This window comes from Hippoglossus stenolepis, chromosome 21 (genome assembly GCF_022539355.2).
Source record: "Hippoglossus stenolepis isolate QCI-W04-F060 chromosome 21, HSTE1.2, whole genome shotgun sequence".
Lineage (NCBI taxonomy): Eukaryota > Metazoa > Chordata > Actinopteri > Pleuronectiformes > Pleuronectidae > Hippoglossus > Hippoglossus stenolepis.
This window is the reverse complement of record NC_061503.1, coordinates 18,894,125-18,913,988: the sequence shown is the minus strand read 5'-3', so window position 1 is coordinate 18,913,988 and position 19,864 is coordinate 18,894,125. Positions and strand designations below refer to the sequence as shown.

The window sequence follows — 19,864 nt, the reverse complement described above, 5'->3', positions numbered from 1 at the left end:
AGATTTAGGGGGGGGTGGTGGTGGTGGTTTTGCAGAAGATGTGGGTTTTTATGTTTTCACATGCTACCTGATGTGATGTCGGGTTCACCTCAGCAGGGGCCTGCAAATGTATTCCACGGGAAGTTCACATCAGAGTACACGTTTCTGTGTCATTAGTGTTTGGAAGGAGGGGAAAAAATCCAGCAGCTGGGTCAGCAGCGTTAATGGAATTACTGACCTGTGTAGGATTGGGTAGATTATTAACAAGGAAGCGAAGACAGGTTTTTATTGTCTTTATTGTGTTGACTTTAGACCTTTGACCTAAATATCTTCATAACTCAACAGGAAGCTTGTGTGTGTTGCAAAAAATGCTTGTAATGTGTGCATACTTGTTCATATTGAGAAAACATTACAGTAAGATCCTTATCATATTCAAGAAGAAGGGAAAGTGGGCTACGTCTACGAGAGTGAAGGAGGATAATGACCTCATGAGTAGTTTATGTAAACAGATTATCTTTATCAGTAAATTTCTGTTTTGCTTATAATTTCAGATCTTATGTAAAAACCTGAATATTGTCTACTTTGAAAAATAAGTAACAAAACAATAAACCGCTTAGTGCTTTGTGGTCAGTTACAACCCAGCTGTTATATATAATGTTAAGATATAGACGTGAATACATACTGCAGGAAGTATCGGAAGGAAGTTTGTTAACCCAGAAAGGAAATCGTATTCCTTATAGAAACTACAATCTGCCCTGGCAGCTGGTCATTATACTGCACCATAGCTTGAAGTACACAGTTAGTCATTTTATGATGCTTTTGAATTCCCTTGTGTAATTCTTCCCTGTTATATATTCCCTGTCATAAACGGGTAAATCTTCACATGAAAGTAATGTCAAAACATATTTTCCATAATTAAGTAATTCAATATTTATAGAGGCCCTTAGACATTATGACCAGGGATGACATTGTTTTTTTCTTTCCTTGTGTGATGCAAACACCTTGACTAGTGAGGCTGTCTTCAAAGGCTGGAAAATAAATCCAACACACCCTTCCATGCACTCCTCCCTAAACCGTGTGTTCAGGAAGTGACATCTCCAACTAGTGTTAGTTTTGGCTCAATGCAGCAGCTGAAACAGAGAAGTCTGAGCTGGCCACTAACACATTGGGGCCCCTGATGATAACATGTATAAGGAGCCCTTTCTGTGTGGAGCTAACATTTGGAGATGTGTTTACTTGCTGAAAATAAATCTCAAATAAAACGGCAACAATGGCTGTGGGGAGGAAGGACGAGTGTATATTATGTCAGTATTTTTAGATTTTTATATTAACATTCGAACTGGACACCAAGGCCTCGGAAGTGATTGTAGCTCCAGCTGAGGCTAGCTAAGTGTTTCCTAATAGGGCTAACATTAGACTGCTACATGAGACGACTGGTGGCACCTTCAATAAGCGTGTTTTGGGTAACTTCTGACGCTGTTTACTTTTTAAAATCCAGTCGTGCTGTAATGAGCAGGTTTACAGGAGGTGTGAACTTTAATCTAACTTCACATCAGTGAAGAATCAGGACCTCGTGTCCACTCAGTTCTTAGAGAAGAGCGTAAAGCGCATCCCGGCTCTTTATTATATTAAGATGAATAGTATCAAAATGAAAGGGAAACATCTAGAAGAGCTTTGTGAATAAAACCCTTTGAAAGTTGTAGGTACTTTCTACAGTTACTAAATATACTTGAAATACTATGGCGTCAATTGAGTATGTATTTGTAGTGGTTACTGAGATTTGGCAGATGGTCACTTACATTAAGGTTATGATTCTCATGACATCAGCAATACAGTTATAAAATATCATTGTGATGTTAAAAACACATTGGTATGTTTGTCATTATGAATGTGGCTGAGATGAAGGGTTTATATTGTGAGCTTTTTTTAAATGAACACCAGATAATGACGTCTAAACTATAAATGCCAGACTAAGGAAAATGAGGTTAAATGCTGCATTAATCGAAGGTCGTCAAAGTGTCTGTGAATAGAGGATTTATTTATATTTCCCTGTGTTTTTAACCCGTTCTACACACGGCCATTGTTCACATTGTCTCAGTATATTTACATTCTGATGAAAATCCAACGGCTCTGGTTGGTTGCTGAGGAGAAGTAGACCAATCACAATTCTTCATGCTGCAGTGCCTAGTTTACAGAAAGCATCTGAACGACACTGACGTAATATTCTGATTTTACAGCAGGGTTGGGCAGCTCAATACAATGGTAACTTGATTCCTCACCCGCTCATCGGTTACTGCTGCCTCACAAGCATTGTCTAACATTTAAAATCTCCTAGTTTTCCAACTAATTTCCTCGTCTGCTTCTCTCTGCGTGGAAGTTTCTTAGTTATATCAAACATGATACTTTACCCTGAGAACTTTCAATCGTTCAACCATCGTATACATTTCAGAAAGCAACTGCAGCTTCCTACAAACCTCACTGCAAGGTTTAAAAATAGATTTCCATGAGTTTATGGACAAAGGTGAAGCTAATGTTCGTCCTTTGACTTCAGCATTGCTATCATGTTCATTTACTGTTGTATTTTCAGAGTAAAATTCTTATTTCATCCTGCATCTGTTAGTAAATGATGTGTGGTTAAATGAATTACTGATCTACTTCATGATGATTTCTGCTAAGCAGCTAATTTTGGCTTCCTGCTGTGCATATAGCTGACCCTAAGTGTTCCTCGTCTATAACACCATATAAACGTGTCAGTAAGATTATAATTCATTTGAAAATAGATCAGGGGAAGAACCACAGATTAATCAGTTTTATAAAATCAGTTGTAGCATGTTGAGATGTTGCCTTCCCTGCAGACAATTTGCTCGGTGTCCTTTTTCCACTCATAAAAATATCCCAGACCTGAGAACACTTTAACAGCCAGTCCAATCACGTTTTATAAGAATGAGCTGGATATACAGCGAAACTACGAACTTAAAGCATATATAAACAAACGTGGAGAGCAAATTAAGTTCTTTTAAAAGCACGTTTTGGAGTTTTTCTTTCACTGTAACAAAAGTGCCCTTTGATAGGTTTTGTTTGCAGATGTCTAATGACTCTCTGCACACAGCATTAGAAATATATAACTACATCCGTAATGCTTCGTATGCAGCCGTCAGATGCACAGTGCACACTCATCCGTCCCTCAACAAGTTGAGAACTGGTTTTCAGCTCCCAACCCTACAGAGGAGAACACTTGCAACATGTTAGGGTGTGTGCAGGGTTCTTAGTTAACAGACGGCCTTAGAATGTATAAAATACGTTAAACTGTTACGCACTAGGTCCTAAATGTGTTGAGGTAGGTCTTAATTATGTTAACGCTGATTTCAGTCGCACCTTAAAAGGTCTTTTGTTTATAAGAGAATGTTTAATGCATAGTTTTCAATGTCTCTGTGTGTTGTAGTTCTGTCTCAACAATACAGACATTAACACACTGTCATAAATCTACACATAAGACCAGTGGGGTCCAAACATTGGTCAGAATTGATCTATATACACTCTGCTTGTCTGTGGGAAAGACTGGATACCTGCTGTCTCTGTAGTTTGTGGAATAACGTGGCGTTTCAGGGTTTATTCCATAACTACTACTTCACCTTATTCTCTATTATAGGGGAGTGTAAGTAGTTCTGGGACTCGGATATTCTTTTATATCCGTCGTACTTGACGTAGGTCTTAACTCTTACTCATTATGGTTTAAAGGATCTTGTTGGTACCTGTAGAAATGTATGTATGTGCAAATAACCATAATGTCACATTATCACAACCGACAGTTGGCAATTAATGGCTTTACAGCACCTCACCAGTAAACACTACAGACAATGTAATGTCTTCTTCAGGCGGCCGCACCTCAATTATTTAACGTCGGCTGCATTGACAGCCATGTGGAAAATAACCTATTTGAGCTGCTTGTTTGGATGCAGTGCTTCGCTTGCTACTAATCCTGTCATCCCTGTCTATAGAGTAGACGTGGTTTCCCGTATCTTAGAGGATTGGGGGCCAGCCAACATCTGTTGCTCTGCTTATGCTGCAGGGCCTTTGTGTGCCTGTCTGTGAATGTGACGTCCATGCTGGCCTCTACCAAGGTGTGGGAACTGCTGCCTTCAGAGAAACAAACGTGAATGTAAATGGCTTGAAACAACAGATGCACTGGAGCTGGACGTTCACGGGCAGTCTGTTGTTTAGGCATGTTGCATAGAGCACGGGTTGTTCCGTGCTGAGAAGAGAGTGGGCACCGTTTCTGAGGCAACAATAATGCTCATCGGGAAATCTCAGATCTTACATAATGGCTCTGAGACAAAAACGGTGAAAATATCTGAAATGTTGTCGTCCTGACTGGCGTCAAAGTGAGTCCAGGTTGGCCGGCGTTGTGTCTGCAGGATGACATAACTCCAGATAGCACACGAGTACATGTTGCATGTATGATCTTTATGCAACAGGACAGTTAAAATGCCTGTCTGCCTGCCGCTCGTGAACTAGGGTAACTAGGTTGGCTGAGACAACAGCGTTCCTTTCATGCTTATGGCTCAGCATTACTCTGCAGTCTGAGCAGCTTAGCTGTGTTTTTTCCCTCCTCATTGCTCTGTCTGTGTATATATGTGAGTGTGTGTATAGGTTTCTGTCCTGTTTGACACATCTGGATGTGTTTAGCTCGGCCCAAGTTCCTCAACACGAACCCACAGGCGTTACATAACCCCCCTCTTTTATGTAATGACTGCTGCAGCTCTCCGGCTGAATTTGCCCTCTCTCGTTTTTCCTGCCCCGCACCCTGTCGGCCTGTCTCGTTCACGATCCCGGCTCCTGAGCAGTTTCTTCCTGTTAAAGATGTGTTTAACCGGCTGTCCTGTGAAGCTCCAGCCAACTGTACTGGCATGAAGGAATAAAGCCCTCAGCCTTTACAGCATTTCACTGTTATGTGGATAATTCTCAGATCTTGTTTGAAAAATCCCGGACTCGAGAGAGGAAAAATATTGAAATGACAGTTGATGCTTTGATTTTTCCCTTGTTATTGAGCATGAATGATGACTGACTGGGTTTGTGTTGATTTACCTCTGGTTACGTTCCTCTGGCTGTTTTTTGTGCGAGAAGCTCATGTTTAAGAATATGAACATGGGTTTAATACAGGATAGTATTTTTATCACCTAAACAACATGGCTGCGTTGTACAGTGTCTTCATCAAGTATGTTTTCCTACTATAAAAGAGTATTTACTCATGCTAATGTGATAGCAACATTTTCTTAATAGTACATGGCCTATTTTATATGATCTGTATATAAATGCCTTATATTTCTGCATTTTGATGATGTAGCTTGGATCATAACTTGAATGCCCTCATTAAATATATTTTTTTATTATGTTTGTGAAGATAGTTTGGAGGGTGCAGTGTTGACCCATTGTGGCTGGAAGGATTCGAGAGCTAGCATGTCAGGTTTAGAGACCAACAATACCCTCTTAATGTGTAATCTGAGCAAAATATGGTGTTTTTAAAATCCGGTTATAGTTATAGTTGTGGCTTATCTGCAAAAAAAACCCTGCAGAAACAAGGAAGTCAAATCTGCAGTTCCAACTAGAACTCAGATCTGTTCATATTTTTTTGCATAAAAGTGTCAGAGAAAACAACTGAGCACGTGATTTTCAGTATATCAGCAATATATGCACATATATACTTTTTTCTTAAAATTATAATTGATTCACAATTGGACATTAAATGTATTCGAATTTTGGATTTATATTGATTTAGGTTTATGATTGCTTGATCGTCATTGCAGAATACCAAGATCAGATCTGGAATATCCTGTTTACTTGTAAGTTGTATATTATGATAAAACCGATGCTTCTAAACCCCATGAGCACATAATGCTGCCGCCAGGTTCCCTGTAGTGGAGGGTGAGTGATACAATATATTCCGTTATGTCAGACTCTCGTACAGGAGACTGGAGTATATTCTCAGGTGCTCATTGTACCGAGTGATGGAACAATGAACATAAAATGTCACAGCAGATTAATTTGTTTAGCATAACATGTTGTGAAGTGTACAGCGTAATTACAGTGATTCTCACAAGCGTCAGACAAATAGAAAGGTAATCTGGTTCCACCTGCCAGAAAGGAAGTACACCCCCCTCTGTCACAAACAAACACACAGGAGGAGGAGACAGTATCCACATATAAATATAGGCTCTCTAAATGTCACGTGTCCTGTGTTCATGGTAAATCTGTAGCAGATATCAGGTGTGGACGTATCGCCTGACTCAGCGGCGAGCTCTCGGCTCAGATGCCTGTCGGTTTCTGAGCAGTCAAGTTGGCTTTGCGAGGGCCAGTATGGTATAGGGGGGTGGCGAGCACCGTGCAACATACCATGCGGCGCATCCAGAGAAGAGCCACAATGGAGAATGTGCTGACAGCCAGAAAACAGGGCGGCTGTAGTGGTCGCCGTTGGTGCTTTGTGTGTGGGAGGAGAGGGGGAGGTTAATGTCCTGGTTGGAGGGGGAGAACGGAGATCCTGGAGTCGGGGGAGTGAGGGGGGGGATTTCTCAACGCTGCTGACTGACTCCTCCTCATCCTCCTCTGTGACGATTAAGGTCATTGGACTTGTAATGGCCTCTGTGTGTTTGTGTTTATTCGAACGTCTGTTTCGAGTCTTCTACATCCCTCTCATTATGAACAACACTAGCAGTTTCCTTCTTGTGGGAATTGGACTCTTAAACTGCTGAGTTTGTTTAGTTTAATTTATCCAACATGTCAGACTCAGTGATAAAACCCAAACGCGTGAGTTAAGATCCAGGGAGCTCCTGTATTTTCTTTTCCAGGTTTCCACCCTTTCATGATCAGATCTCGGTGTCTCCTTTGTTTGACCTTTTTCAGACGGCGTCTTTCTTTCTTTGTTCCAAGAACAATACAGAGATGCTGTCCTGCTTCGGTGTTTTGACAATCTGTACTAGAGCCAGACCAATTCATCAGTTGGCCTATATGAGCCTTTCAGATATAACAGAGTTTGCATTTATGTCTGCTGATATGAAAAGTTTTATTCTCAGAATAAACTATGCAGAAAAGATGCGTTTATATTTACATAAAATGTCTATTTTCCTAAGTTTAGTTCCACATATTTGGCTTTAAACTGTAAAATATCAAGCCTCAATTGCATTTCTTTGCCGTGTGGGTCTGATTATGACTTCTCAGAATCATTGTACATTTTTAAAAATGTATATACGGAATTAGTTCACTCTATGGTGGTAGAGGGGGGTGCTTGTGCATGAAGGTCACTGTGACACACAACAGATTCCAGGTGACGGCTACACAAAGGGGAATTCTCCCATGACAACTGCTGCTGAAGCGATGAGGTCCGACTGTCTGCGTGGACGCTAACAACTTAATTACGATAGCATGAGCCAGCATGAACTGATCACAGCTATACGATGCAGCAACGGAGCAAAACACAAAGTTATTAATCTCTTATGTTATTATGAGAACTGTAAAAACATTGTCTGGTTCATTATGAAACTGGTCGGACACATTTAGAGTATGGCGGGCCACCACAGTCTATATAATTAATGAGAAACACTATTTATATATATATATAACAGCCGTAATATCAGTAATAGAAATGTTTTACTCCACAATATTAATATCCACACTGTTCAGGTTCTAATGTGTAATCTGTCGTCCCTGACATGAAACATATCAATCTCCTTGATCATTTCCCACTTTCCCCTCTGGGACATGTCACCTGGTCCGTCCTCTCGTCGTAGATCTGTTTGTCCACAGCTTGGTGAATCACTGCCCTCAGTAATCTGTGCACTAGATGGTGGGACACACTTCCTGCCACCAGTGTTGTTTTGAGGAGAGTCTCCGCAGGGACTCTGATGCAAATGAATTGCCAGAGCATTGATCTGATGCACCAGCTATGGGCGTGTTCAGGAGTGTTGCAGTCTAAGTGAACGCTCACCACACAGCGGAAGAACTGTGTGTTTGTGTGTGTGACTGTAACAGGATTGAGTCCGTACAACAGAAAAATTAAATGTTATTACCCAGAAACACTGCAGCTGTTTCTGCAGCAGTGTCCTTGATGCTGTGTTGCAGAGAAACGGGCGTAGATGCCTCAGTGTTGCAACCGAGTACAAGAAGGAATCATGACATCTTTCATTGCCCTGATTGGAGGCTGATGTCTGCATCACAGCAACAGTAACTGAGCTCCACAATAAGACAGGATTCCTGGTTGGATTATTGGTTATCTCTGTGTCTGCTGCACAGTTTCCTGACCCAGCCCCACCCCCCTCCACCACCCTGTGGCCTGTAGATTGCTTTCAAAGCCCGTCTGTTCCTCTCCAGGCTGCCAGAGCTTCCCAGTGCTGGTCGTCCCTCTTTCATTCCCTTCTTCCTCCCTCCCTCCCTCCGAGCACCAGCCTCCGTCAACTTCCTCCATCCTGGTGGAGCTTTGAAAATTGAAAACAGAGACGGGTGTGGGGAGGAGAAAAGACTCAGAGTGCAAGGTCTATCTTTGTCTGCCATCTGAGTCATTATTTTCATTGTTCAGCCACGGTCACTGCAGCCCGTATTTTGACAAAATGGCGCCCTCTGTGGCGGCTGCCGCGCCGTGCAGGAGCAGACATTTTCCTCTCATGTCTGCCTTTGAAATGCCCATTCTGTGTGTCATACTGGTAAAATGGAGTACTCTGCTCCCAGCTGGCGTACACTCTGTGACATGGAATAGAGTCCGTGAAATGGAAGTCCCCCTTTCTTATTTCTAACCCTCACTTGTGATGAAGACCCCATCTCTCTGGGTGTTTTTGAAGAGGGAGCTTTTATGGGCGCCTGCAGTTGCCATTGCTGGGAGCTTCGTATAACGCTGATTCACTGACCTCTGCAGTCTGACGGAGGAAATGCTCCGAGGCGCTGTAGATTATCTGCTCTACATGATCTGAGTCCTTCACTTGATTCTTTCAGTGTATTTTATTTAAATAGATGATTCATGACAGACCAGACATTCACTATTCTTGACTGTGCACTACTTACAACTGACTGAGTGTGTTTGAGGAAAATGATTTGATTTTGTGTCGACTGGGACTGTTTCACTACTGCTGGTTATTTTCTCACTAAATCGTTGAGTCTTTAAAATGTCAGAAAACAGCAAAAAAAATAAATCATATCAATGTTTTCATATTTTAGAGGCTGAAAACTGCATTTCACCTCTCAAATGATTTAGTTTGGTAGTTTTGCTGATGACTGAGTGATATTTAAAGCTCTGTGATATATTTAAATCTTCAGGCGTTTCATTGCACCCTGTCATCCAGAATCTCACTCTCACACCCTCTTTGACCCCTAGATGGAAGCGGGCAGAGAGCCGCTACACCGTCGAGAGAGCTGCGATCATCAGTCACTGGAACTGGCTCCAGGCCCACATCTCGGACCTGGAGTACCGCATCCGACAGCAGACCGACATCTACAGACAGATCCGCGCCAGCAAGGTCAGTCGCCATGTTCGAGTCAGTTGCTTTCGTGAGGATCTGGTTGTGTTTCTGTTAAATACTGGATTTTAATTTGGCTGTTAAAGTTGTTTCCATGATGATGATGATGAAGAAGCTGCTGTGACGTTCTCTTCTCTTTACCGTCTCCTCACACGTGGGGATTTTTTTCGAAGTCTAACGCTCAGGTCTCCACTCCGCAGGGCTTAGTAGAGTTGGGAGGCGTCTCCCCGAGCACGGTGCCTGCCGGTGGGATAGAAGTGAAAGCAGAGCCTGTCAGTAGTCAGGTAAGCAGACTGAAGGTTGACACAGGGATTTATTTTCATGTACAACTGGTCATATTTTGTGGAGAAATATTAAGTTAAAGGTAAATGATAGTTATCAGATGGAGGTATTCTCAAGTAAATGTAATCCGTTCATTGTCCTGCTCACTTTATTCATTCAGGCTCGTGATCCTCAGCAAAACATTCAACCCGTTTGTTCTTGTGAATCAAAGCATCTGATGGAAATGAAATGTCAAATGGTTTCTTTTCATGTGTCCCTCAGTTCTCAATGAATCAGACAAACGGCTTTAGTGGAATAAACATTCATATTCAGATCATTTCCGACAGGGAGTCTCTCTCGATGTAGAACAGCTGCAGGTGTGGACTCTGATCCTGGTGGATTACGTGTGGATTATGTGCTGATGAGCCACAGATTCAGTTTTTAATACAATATGATTTAGTGTTTTAGCTGAAGCAGGATATGCTTTAACTGAATGAATCTATAGAGACATGTGGATCTGCTGTGGATAGAAATGAAATGAGATCTCCAAAGTGTGAGGGCGAGTCTTTAGATAACTAACATCGTGAAGTTCTGCTTATTTGTTTAAAATCTTGTGAAGCAGGAGCTCGGAGCTCTGCACTGTGATGACACTGCAGAAGTGGTTTCCAGGCTCCGGGTGTGTCGAGGACACAAACCTCACCTGAATAATTCAAGGCCGCAGCACTGCCTCGATTCACTTCGTCTGTTCTGTAGTTTCCTTTAAATATCCTGCTGCTGCTCAGCCTGTGCCCCTGCGCCAGTTAACTCGAGGTGTAGTCTCACTGGCTTCTTCTTATCTGTAGATGCAGGACGTTGGTTCAGAGCGGCTGGAGCACACAGGGGCCGCCCACATCTCCAACGCAGAGGGCGGCCCGTGGAAAGGTCAGAACGGACAGCCAGTCAACGGCGTCCTCAGCAGGTACGACGGCTGACAATGATGATAACCTCATTCCACGTTCCCAGAGGGGGATGATGGTGAACCAAACGTCTATGTACTTAAGAATGAAATGAAATAAACTGAACTCTACAGAGCTGCAGGAAGTTATAAGTAAAGAGAAAGTAAGAGACTGAGACTTAATGAAAATAAAACATATTTTAGGCCCTTTTTTTTTTACCTTTAATCCATCTGTAGCTGAGTTTAAGTTAAGATTCATATAAACTGTATGTTAATTGATTATTTTTGGATTGTGAAGACGTCATTATGGGCTTTGGGGGAATTCCTGCTATTTTTTGTACATTTTTGGCACTAAACAAAATAACTCATTGATTAAACAAGAAAATAATCTCCAAATGTATTAATACCAAAAGAAGGTGTCTGTTGCAGCCCTATTCATCAATAAATATTAATGCCAAACTAGATGTTCTGGTAAAAATATTCACCGATGTTTATTTCCAGGATTCACTGATATGTTTTGTTGATCTTATTTTCTCCTTGTCGGTTGTCAGGATGTCGGAGAGTGCGGACAACAAGCACCAGCAGCCGTCAGCCTACGATAGCACGTGTGTGGCTGCACGGACACGACCACTCGTCAGCTGTCGGCGACGGCGGCTCATTCAGCCCAACACTGTGCCCAACCTCAACGGCAAGGTGAGGTTCACCGTCTGTGTTCAGAGGCTCGTGAGCCTTATGATACAATTCTGTGTTGCAGAATCATCAGTATTCAATCACACAGGGATTTCACCTTAAAGAAACCGAGAGGAAGTTGTTCTTTTTATGCGTTTAATTGTGAAATTGAGAACCCGTTGAATGCTTAGTTGCACTTTTAAGAAGTGGACTTTTCTTCGCCCACGTTGTTTCTAGGCTGCGCTCGCTGATTAGTTCCTTCAGTTGTTGCATCATAGCTGAATAAACAAGAGATGTCTGACTTATTTCTGAAAAAGTAGGGCATCCCCCCCCCCACAGTCGCACAACAAGGACGAGTTATCGCCCTTGTGACGACTCACAAGTTTTAGTAGAAGAAAATAGAAACATGAGCTGATGTTTTTCTCTTCACAACTACAGCGGAGTTCTGTGACTTTCAAGTTTTATTGAGTGCTAATGTCAGACCTTAAAACACTAATGCCTTATGCCATGTGTAGTAATAAAATCAGATTTTCTCTGCCACATTAACACGGAGTCAGTAGTAACACAAGAAACCGTTACAGCAGGAACAACTGTTAATTTATAGTCTGGGGACAAAACTGAGGCTGGATTTGTGATATTTCTGTCTGTGTAATTACGTCCCCCAGGGAAGTTAAGTCTTCATCCCCGTCCGTTTGTTTCTTGGTTTGTATGTTTGTTTGTAAACAGCGTCACACAAAATAACGCAGTGTTAAAGAAAAGCCATTAAAAATAATTCCTGGAGCTACAGATTTTTCTTGGACCGCGTCCCAACATGCTTCCAAGTTTTCCATTCAGCCGTTTTAGTGTAATCCTGCTGACACACAACAGAATATTGGAGCCATCTGTGAATAATCCAGGTCCGTCGCCATGTGGCTTCAAACAGGGAAATGGTTTCTGGGGCGACTAACTCCTGTGATACATTAAATAGTAGAAATATTCTTCATTGTACTTAATAGTACACCGGTGAATATTGACAGCTCGGTCTGATATGGTTTATAACCCGTCTCTGATGCCCCTGCAGGCCCCGAGAAGCAGCTGCATCCAGTGTAACTGCCGCGTTAACTCCAGCTGTGTGATGTGTGGTGGCTGGCCCACCCCCAGAGAAGACCCTCAGTATGAGCTGCCCACCCTGGAGCGCCTGTCAAGGCTGGATCTTGGCGTCCACCCCATCCTCTCCTTTCCTGACGGTCAGTGCCGGGCTCCTCGCTCAAAGTCTTGCTCAGTTTACGGAGTCATTTCCTCCTTCACATCCAGAGGGGAAGACGGACAGGGAGTGGCCACGGAGACAATCCTCTCCAGGAAGTTCTATGAGAACATTTTCAGTGTTTTCTGTTTGTCAAGGGGATTGTGTATTAATTCAGAGCGAGGCTCGTGTACACAACGGTGATAACAACCTCTTTGTTTGTTTTCCTGGAGCTTTGGAATATTTTCTTTGTATTTTCAGTTATAACACAGGCCGACATTTCTTTGTGATTATTCAGGAGTGTGACCAAAAGGCAGAACATTCATGTCTCAAGACTGATAATTGAGACGAGGTTTATTTCACAACCTTAAAACGGTTGAGTGTTTGACCTAATACCACATCGTACTTTGCCTTTGGCTGATTTTAAATTGTGCCCGTCATAGTTATTTCATGTTGATCTACTGACAAGGAAACCTCCTGATTCAGGCTAGATGCACTTTACCATCTTTTAGTTTTATGACACACCACTGTTGCTGCGGTCACATCTCCCCCCCCCACACTACTCCAGAGACTTGGACTGGCTGAAATAAAGAAGTTTGGAAACACGGCGGCGCTCCGGGACTATGTTGTAGTCTGGTTGTGCAAAAACAGAGACGTTTGGAACAGATTGAGCACTGGCCCCCCCAATTCCCTTCCTGATTAGATTCTTATCAGTCACAACTCGACTACCAGTGGTTAAAGAGGAAACTGTTACTGGTTTCACGGTTAGCTGTACCATTTCGATCTCATTACTGTGGTAACCGTGGTGATATGGTTGGTGCAGCAAGACACAGGCGCAGCAAACAGCTCAGGTTGGTTATGTGTAGTTCAAACGTGGTGGAAGGAATCACCGGCAGTTGTGCTGTGGTCATGATGATCAACCACTTTCGCCAAGTGTGTGCATTTAACAAGCGCTGTTATTGCGATCAGACTTTCAGATGTTAGGGGTCTGAGTCAGAACTCGACGTGAGGAACTGAAATGGGTCGAGTGCACAGAAATGTGGTAAATTACATGAGCAACGTTAATGTTTACTTCTTTTAAGACAATTGAAAGGGAAACTGTTGAAATCAGTTTATTTCCTGTTGGATTGTACCGTGTGAATATGTGACATGTTTTGTACTAGTCCAGGAAATGGTTGTCATTCAGGCTACTTTGCTCTCGGGGGGGAACTGAACACTGGAAAACACTGAGATTCACTTGTCTTCAGCACGTCGTCATCTTCTGAAATTACTTACAAATCAGCCGATATTACACCAAGACAGAGATAATTCATGAGTCTGCACAGAGATCATTGTAGTTTTAAAACAAACATTTGTGCTGATGGTGTGTCGAGTCTTGTTGACTGTGTTCATTTCTTCCTCAGATGTTTGTATAGGCCTCCGTCTGCAGCAGGTGATGAAGAGCCAGTGGCAGACAAAGTCCCTGGAGCGGAGCAAACCACTGAAGAAGCTCTCCCTCAAACACAAGCTCTCCTCGTCCAAAGAGAAGCACAAGTTCACCAACTCACTCATGGCAGTCAGTAAGTACCGACACGACCGGGGACTGATTCCACTGATATCGCTGCGGTGTCTGAAGTTTCACTTCCTAAAAGAGCGGCTTTCATCACAGACCTCAACTGTTTTCATTATATATATAAATAAGACTTGTGAATGAAGACAAAGTGTGACTCCATAAAACTGAGAAATCTTATCATGCGAAAATGTTTGTTCTCTTTCTTTTCACAGTCACAGTTTAACTGTTTATTTGATTCCAGTCATTTTTATTTATATAACTGTTTTTAAACGCTCGGACAGAGCTGCTGCAGCCACATGCTTCACTAGTGACAACACTTTGTTTTCATTTTGGTGGTGAAGCATCATTTTAACAATCCGTGCATTTAATGTGATCAATGTTTTGTTTTGCAGACACATCGTAGATTTCATTTAGAAACGTTTGAGTTTAAAACCTCCATGAATACTCCTCGTCTAACATGAAAATGTGTGTGTGGCTGCTGGCGTTGCAGGAATGGGGCATTATAAGAACCGTGCTGAGAAGCCGAGGACGCTGGACAGCGGCGTGGGCGGCAGCGGCGGCAGCAGCAGCAGCAGCGCGGTGCTGAACACAGCCAGGCTCGAGGGCCAAGCCGTGTGCAAGACTGAGCGGCTGCAGGCCATCTCCAACCCCCTCGGGCCCTACGACAAGAACTACAGCCGCAAGAGATTAAGAGAGCCCTCGCTGGATAGAACCGACAGTGAGTGTTTAACGAATGAAGCCCAGTTCAAACACAGAAGAATCTATCATGACATCTGTTTAATGTGGAACTGAAGGTTTCCTGGTATGAAAAATGACAATCCTGACACGTCTGCCTCAGATGGATTAAGATCAGATGAGTAAATGTATCTCCCTGAATCTACACTCGTCTAAATCTTCTCCGTCTCCTGCAGCCTCCCCGAAACTCTTCTTGGACTCAAGCAGCACCTGCCCAACTCTGGCCAACATGCACTCGTCCCTTCACAGCCCCCTGACACGCCAGCTGTCCACGTCTTCAGAGAACTCCACGCCGCTGGGCGTCAGCAGCCAGGGCGTCCCGAGCACACCTGTAAGGAAAACACTGGGCTTCATGTCGTAGTACAGCTGCAGCATAGCTTTTCTGTGCCGAATGCTAACACCAGGTTATCTCCTGACACCTGGATTACAGGCAGGACAGGAAGTGTTAGCATGTCGTTATCAAACTATGATTAAGATGAAAAGTTCTGTTTCTTTGACGCTTTGGCTCAAAACCCTGAGTTTTACAGTCAGAGACTCAAACTGACTAAGAAATGTTGTCTATGTTTGAAAGCAACATACAAAAACATCAGACACTGACGAGAGCTGCAGTGACATAGACATTAATATAATATCAGAAACTAAAATCCTCCTGATGCCTACGACACGTTGGCTCTTACGTTGTTTTGACACAGGACATCAGACAAAAGCCGGTTTTCTCTAAGACTCGCACGAGGCTGCGTCTCAAGAGGAACTGTTACACGACAGAGAGCAGCATGAAAACCAGGGTTTCACATTTCAGTCTCCAGGAGTCGCTGCACAATGACTTGCCCAAAAAAAACTAACTCACTAATTCAATTTTACAAATAAGACCTTAGATAGACTGTTTCACTGTTAAAGGTCGACCACAAAAATGTCTCTGCTTAGCCGGACCTCAGAAGAATTATTATATCATTAGTTCCTGTGTGCACTGCGTCATTTGGATGTTTCTGCAGAAGTTGATGAGTCTAACCAGCTGCTGGTTAGTTTATGAACGTGGGGAAATGCAAGTGTAGTGACGAGTACCTTGAGAACGACGAGCTCTCGTGGTCAAAGCCTGGAAGTGCTCCTGAATTAAGCTGTTTCATATTTGAGAGTTAAGGTTGTAGAATCTATAAATTGAGCTTGTTTCTAGCTGTCGACGCTGGGAGACCCTCGGTCGACTGAGGGATGAGATAGATGATTTGTTGACTCTCTGAGAGAAGCCTTATTGTTCACGTGTGTTTTGAAGTGAAGTCATGATGGGACTTTAACTTTTACACATGCAAACCTTCATATTTTGACACAAACTCAGATGAAAACAGTTTAATAAGACTCAGCTTCTCCTGTTTTAACGTCATCCATTGTGAAGCTACATTCCTCAAATATGAGTCACTCGTGTTTGCTTGCTCTTGCAGGCACGTCTGAGGTCATAGCTCCTGTGTTGTTGTGCGGTTTTATTACACGTGTTGGTTGTGAACCTGTTATATATATATATATATACTATATATATAGTTTAGTATGTATGTAATTGTCCTCCTGCCCCCCCCCCAGCAGCAGCCGATCAAGAGGAGGCGAGGTGAGAGCTCCTTCGACATCAACAACATCGTGATCCCCATGTCTGTGGCCGCCACCACCCGAGTGGAGAAGCTGCAGTACAAAGAGATCCTCACGCCCAGGTAAACACAGACTCCTCCCCCTGTCGGAGCGGCAGGTGTGACCAGCAGGATGTTTGTTCTGTTCGCTCTCATGCAGGAGGTTTAAAAAACAAACCCTCCCAGCAGCTCGGCTTCTCCCTGGTGTCTGTTTTTAGTCTCTTAATTTCCTCCTCTGTAAATCACGTTGTCGCAGCCGTGTCCTCACAGTTATTAATCTTCTGGTGTAGGTGGCGAAGCGTGGACATCTTCTCCCAACCAATAACTGAAGAGGAGGACGAGCGAGAGGTCGGTGTTTTCTACTGTTCATCAGTCGGGTGTAAAATGTGTGGGAGGGATTGATCGTTAAGATCCTAATGTATTAATCAACATGTGCTAGGACAGTGAATGAACAGCGACACCTGGTGGTCTGATTTGTAAACTGCGGTTGGAAAATCCTTCAGAAGATTAAAAACAGATTTTCTAAATTAATCTATAAAATGTCAGAAAAATATTTCTGTCAAACCTAAAACCATTCGGATCCAAAATCTGATGCTTTAAAGTAACTGTCATAAAACATAAAGCAGATCTTTCCAAAAAAACTCACTTGAAGGAATAAACAAAATATTAATACATTTCTAAATGCTCTCAAATATTTGTTCTATCTCTTTGTAGCAGCAGTAGATTTTAACAAAACCCCCAAATTATCATTTTATATTTGGTGAATCCATCTGTTCATTCATCAGTTCTTTGCTGCTCGTCCAGATGATGATTTAAATGCATTCATATTGATTAATAACTGATGTTAGTATTAATGTGGACTGAGCTCCGTGTGAAGGTGCTGATGGTGTTTTCTCTCGGCAGGTTGAGGACCTGACGGACGCAGCTTTCGTCCAGCTCCACCAGCCGCATCAAGACCAGGAGCGAACTCGCTGGACCTGGATGGCGTTGGCTCCGGCTAAGAGGCGAGGCAGCAGGTCGGCACCTGAACACTCGCCTGCAAAGATAAACCAGTTTTTAATGAGAGAACCCGAAACCATAACTTTCTGTACTCCGTCCCAAAGGTCGTACAAGTCTGTCGACGGTCGGACCACGCCGTTGCTGTGCGGCACGAACCCTCCCACCCCCCAGCCCGCGTCTCCCGACCCGGGCCACTGCCCGATGCTCCACGACTACAGCCACGTGCCGTCGCCCATGAGCCCGCCGAGCCCCGACACCACCTCCAACCCCCACACACCCTGCTCCAGGGACTCCCATCGCCTGCTGTCCAGCGAGGACACGCGCTGCTCGACGCCGGACTTCACCTTCGAAGAACGGGTACGTCCTGCGTTCCAAAATCCGCTTTTGTGTAGAACTGTTTCCGTACGAATCTTGTGATTGGACACGTTTGATGAACACTTAACTCGTGATGATCTCATGTTTAACGTGTTCAACGTCTCGTGGTGTTTTCAGACGGTGCCGCCGTGGGAGCGCCGCTGCTTCCCGATGCCAGAAGACCCGGAGCTGGAGCCGGAGCCGGAGAGCGACTACATCAGGCCCAGAATGCGCAGCATCTCAGGTTGCCGAGCAACAGCCTACGGACGTCTGGACTCGGACGACATGGATCTGCCTTGCGACGACGACGGCGGCCCCAAACTCAAGGGCTCCGCCCACCGATGAATGACTGACAGGCTGAGGTCGCCCGGCCCCTCCCTCCACCACCACACCCCCTCCCCTCACCCGCCCTCAGCTCCTCTCTGGCATTAACAAGCAGAACCTCAACGCAGAGTAAGATATTAAATGGGTTCCTGTTGTTTGATATTCAAACATCAGTCTAATACTTTCACAGTTTTTAGTGAACATTATGGAGATAGAAGCCTTTTCCCTACACTTGTTTTTGTCACAGGAAAAAAAGGATTAAATGTAAAAAATAAAAAAAAGGTAAAAAAGTATAAAACAAACACGTAATAAAAATGATTTCTGTAGTAGGCTAAACAATGTACATGGGGGCTTAGTGGTGTTTCATATGTCGCGTGTACACTCGTAGCGCACTATGTAGCGGACTCCTCAAAATATGGCCAAAGGGTGTTTTCTATTGACTAGTTTGCTTGTAATTCCCATGTACATTTTTAGTGGAGTGACAAATAACAAAACAAGAAAAAATACCCCCCCCTCCCATTCTCCTCCCGCCGCCCTCATCCAAATAAACAGGTACATTTGAGATGTGGTCCCTTCTTCTCCCACTAGAGGTCGCCTGAAATCACCAGAGCACTTCTCCAAACTGCCAAGTCTCGTTTCTGTTGGTTTGCTTTCTTTGTTCGTCGGTTTGTTCGTTTCCATTCCTGACATGTTTTTATTTGTATTTGTTTCTGTCTGTTCCAGCGTAACGACACATTCTGTGTTTTATTTTGAAGAAGTAAAATAAATTTTAAAAAAATCATTCCTTTTGTGAGGTCTCTGTAGAGAGTGTCCAGCTCCCTCCTGGCCCCGCCCCCCTCGCCCGCAGGCTCTTTACTCTGCTGGGTGTGAACGAGGGCGGCGGCGCTCGGGACCGGGCCGTCTGTTTTTGTTGTTTTTTTTTCTTTTGAGCACTTGCCCTTACAGAAAGCGCTGCTGCATGCTGGGAAAACATGCTAACGTTTAGTCTTATCACAAGAGCACAGTCAGATTTCCACCTAACGGGAGAAAAAAAGGAACCAATCGCAGGGGAGGATTTGTACCATCTGTTGATTTAGCTTCTCGGTCATTGCTGTATTACAAAAGTCCAAACGTGGCAAAATAAAAGACCTAAAATAAACCCCTCCCCCACCCTTGATTTCTCTCTCCTGGTTCAGTTTGTCGTCCTGCGAACATTTCAAATGTAGCAGCTCTTCGCTAAACGCCCCCCCCGAGCTCAGGTTCTTCAATTTAAGGGAAAAATACTTTCTGCTGTTGAATAGTTTCACCATCAATTGATCAGATCCAGATTCTCTGTTGGATTTTTCTTCTCCATTCAACCACCCTCCCCCCCCCTTGTCCTCCCCCTCCCTCCCTTATTGCTATGCAAAAAAAAAAATCTATGGTTGTTTCATTTTACACCTCTTTTTATGCCACAGCCATTCAATCACTGTTTGTTTGTTTTCTTTTGTAGTTAAGCAAGATGTCGATGTACCTGTTCGATTGTTGCAGCAGTTAACCTAATCAAAAAGCAGAATTGTTTTTTCTTTTTTGTAAATAGTACCATTAAAACATTTATGTTTAACTTGGAGCAGTTGTCCTGGTCTCAAATCCTTCAGGGACGAAACTGCCTCAAATCACTTCCTCCGACAGCTGCACCCAAGTCTGACGAATTGGACACAGTTCAAGATGGCGGACAGAGGGAGGGAGTGATTTCGGGCGCTCGTGTTG

General features: G+C 43.5%; 1 protein-coding gene across 5 annotated transcripts in view; it reads left to right on the top strand.

Moving 5' to 3' along the window:
- Nucleotides 1-19,724, top strand: part of kansl1a (KAT8 regulatory NSL complex subunit 1a) — a 29,337-nt gene extending 9,613 nt beyond the window's left edge. For 3 of the 5 annotated variants that reach the window (XM_035146305.2, XM_035146307.2, XM_035146306.2), the window contains 13 exons: nucleotides 9,335-9,476; nucleotides 9,677-9,760; nucleotides 10,580-10,695; nucleotides 11,223-11,364; nucleotides 12,401-12,566; nucleotides 13,966-14,121; nucleotides 14,596-14,832; nucleotides 15,026-15,180; nucleotides 16,419-16,543; nucleotides 16,750-16,807; nucleotides 17,363-17,475; nucleotides 17,563-17,815; nucleotides 17,951-19,724. In XM_035146305.2, coding sequence (XP_035002196.1) covers nucleotides 9,335-9,476; nucleotides 9,677-9,760; nucleotides 10,580-10,695; nucleotides 11,223-11,364; nucleotides 12,401-12,566; nucleotides 13,966-14,121; nucleotides 14,596-14,832; nucleotides 15,026-15,180; nucleotides 16,419-16,543; nucleotides 16,750-16,807; nucleotides 17,363-17,475; nucleotides 17,563-17,815; nucleotides 17,951-18,157 — 1,954 coding nt within the window. In that variant the 3' untranslated portion in view covers nucleotides 18,158-19,724. The remainder of the gene's footprint in view (nucleotides 1-9,334; nucleotides 9,477-9,676; nucleotides 9,761-10,579; nucleotides 10,696-11,222; nucleotides 11,365-12,400; nucleotides 12,567-13,965; nucleotides 14,122-14,595; nucleotides 14,833-15,025; nucleotides 15,181-16,418; nucleotides 16,544-16,749; nucleotides 16,808-17,362; nucleotides 17,476-17,562; nucleotides 17,816-17,950) is intronic. The other 2 variants (XM_035146308.2, XM_035146311.2) reach the window with 2 other exon arrangements.
- The last annotated feature ends 140 nt before the right edge of the window (nucleotides 19,725-19,864 follow it).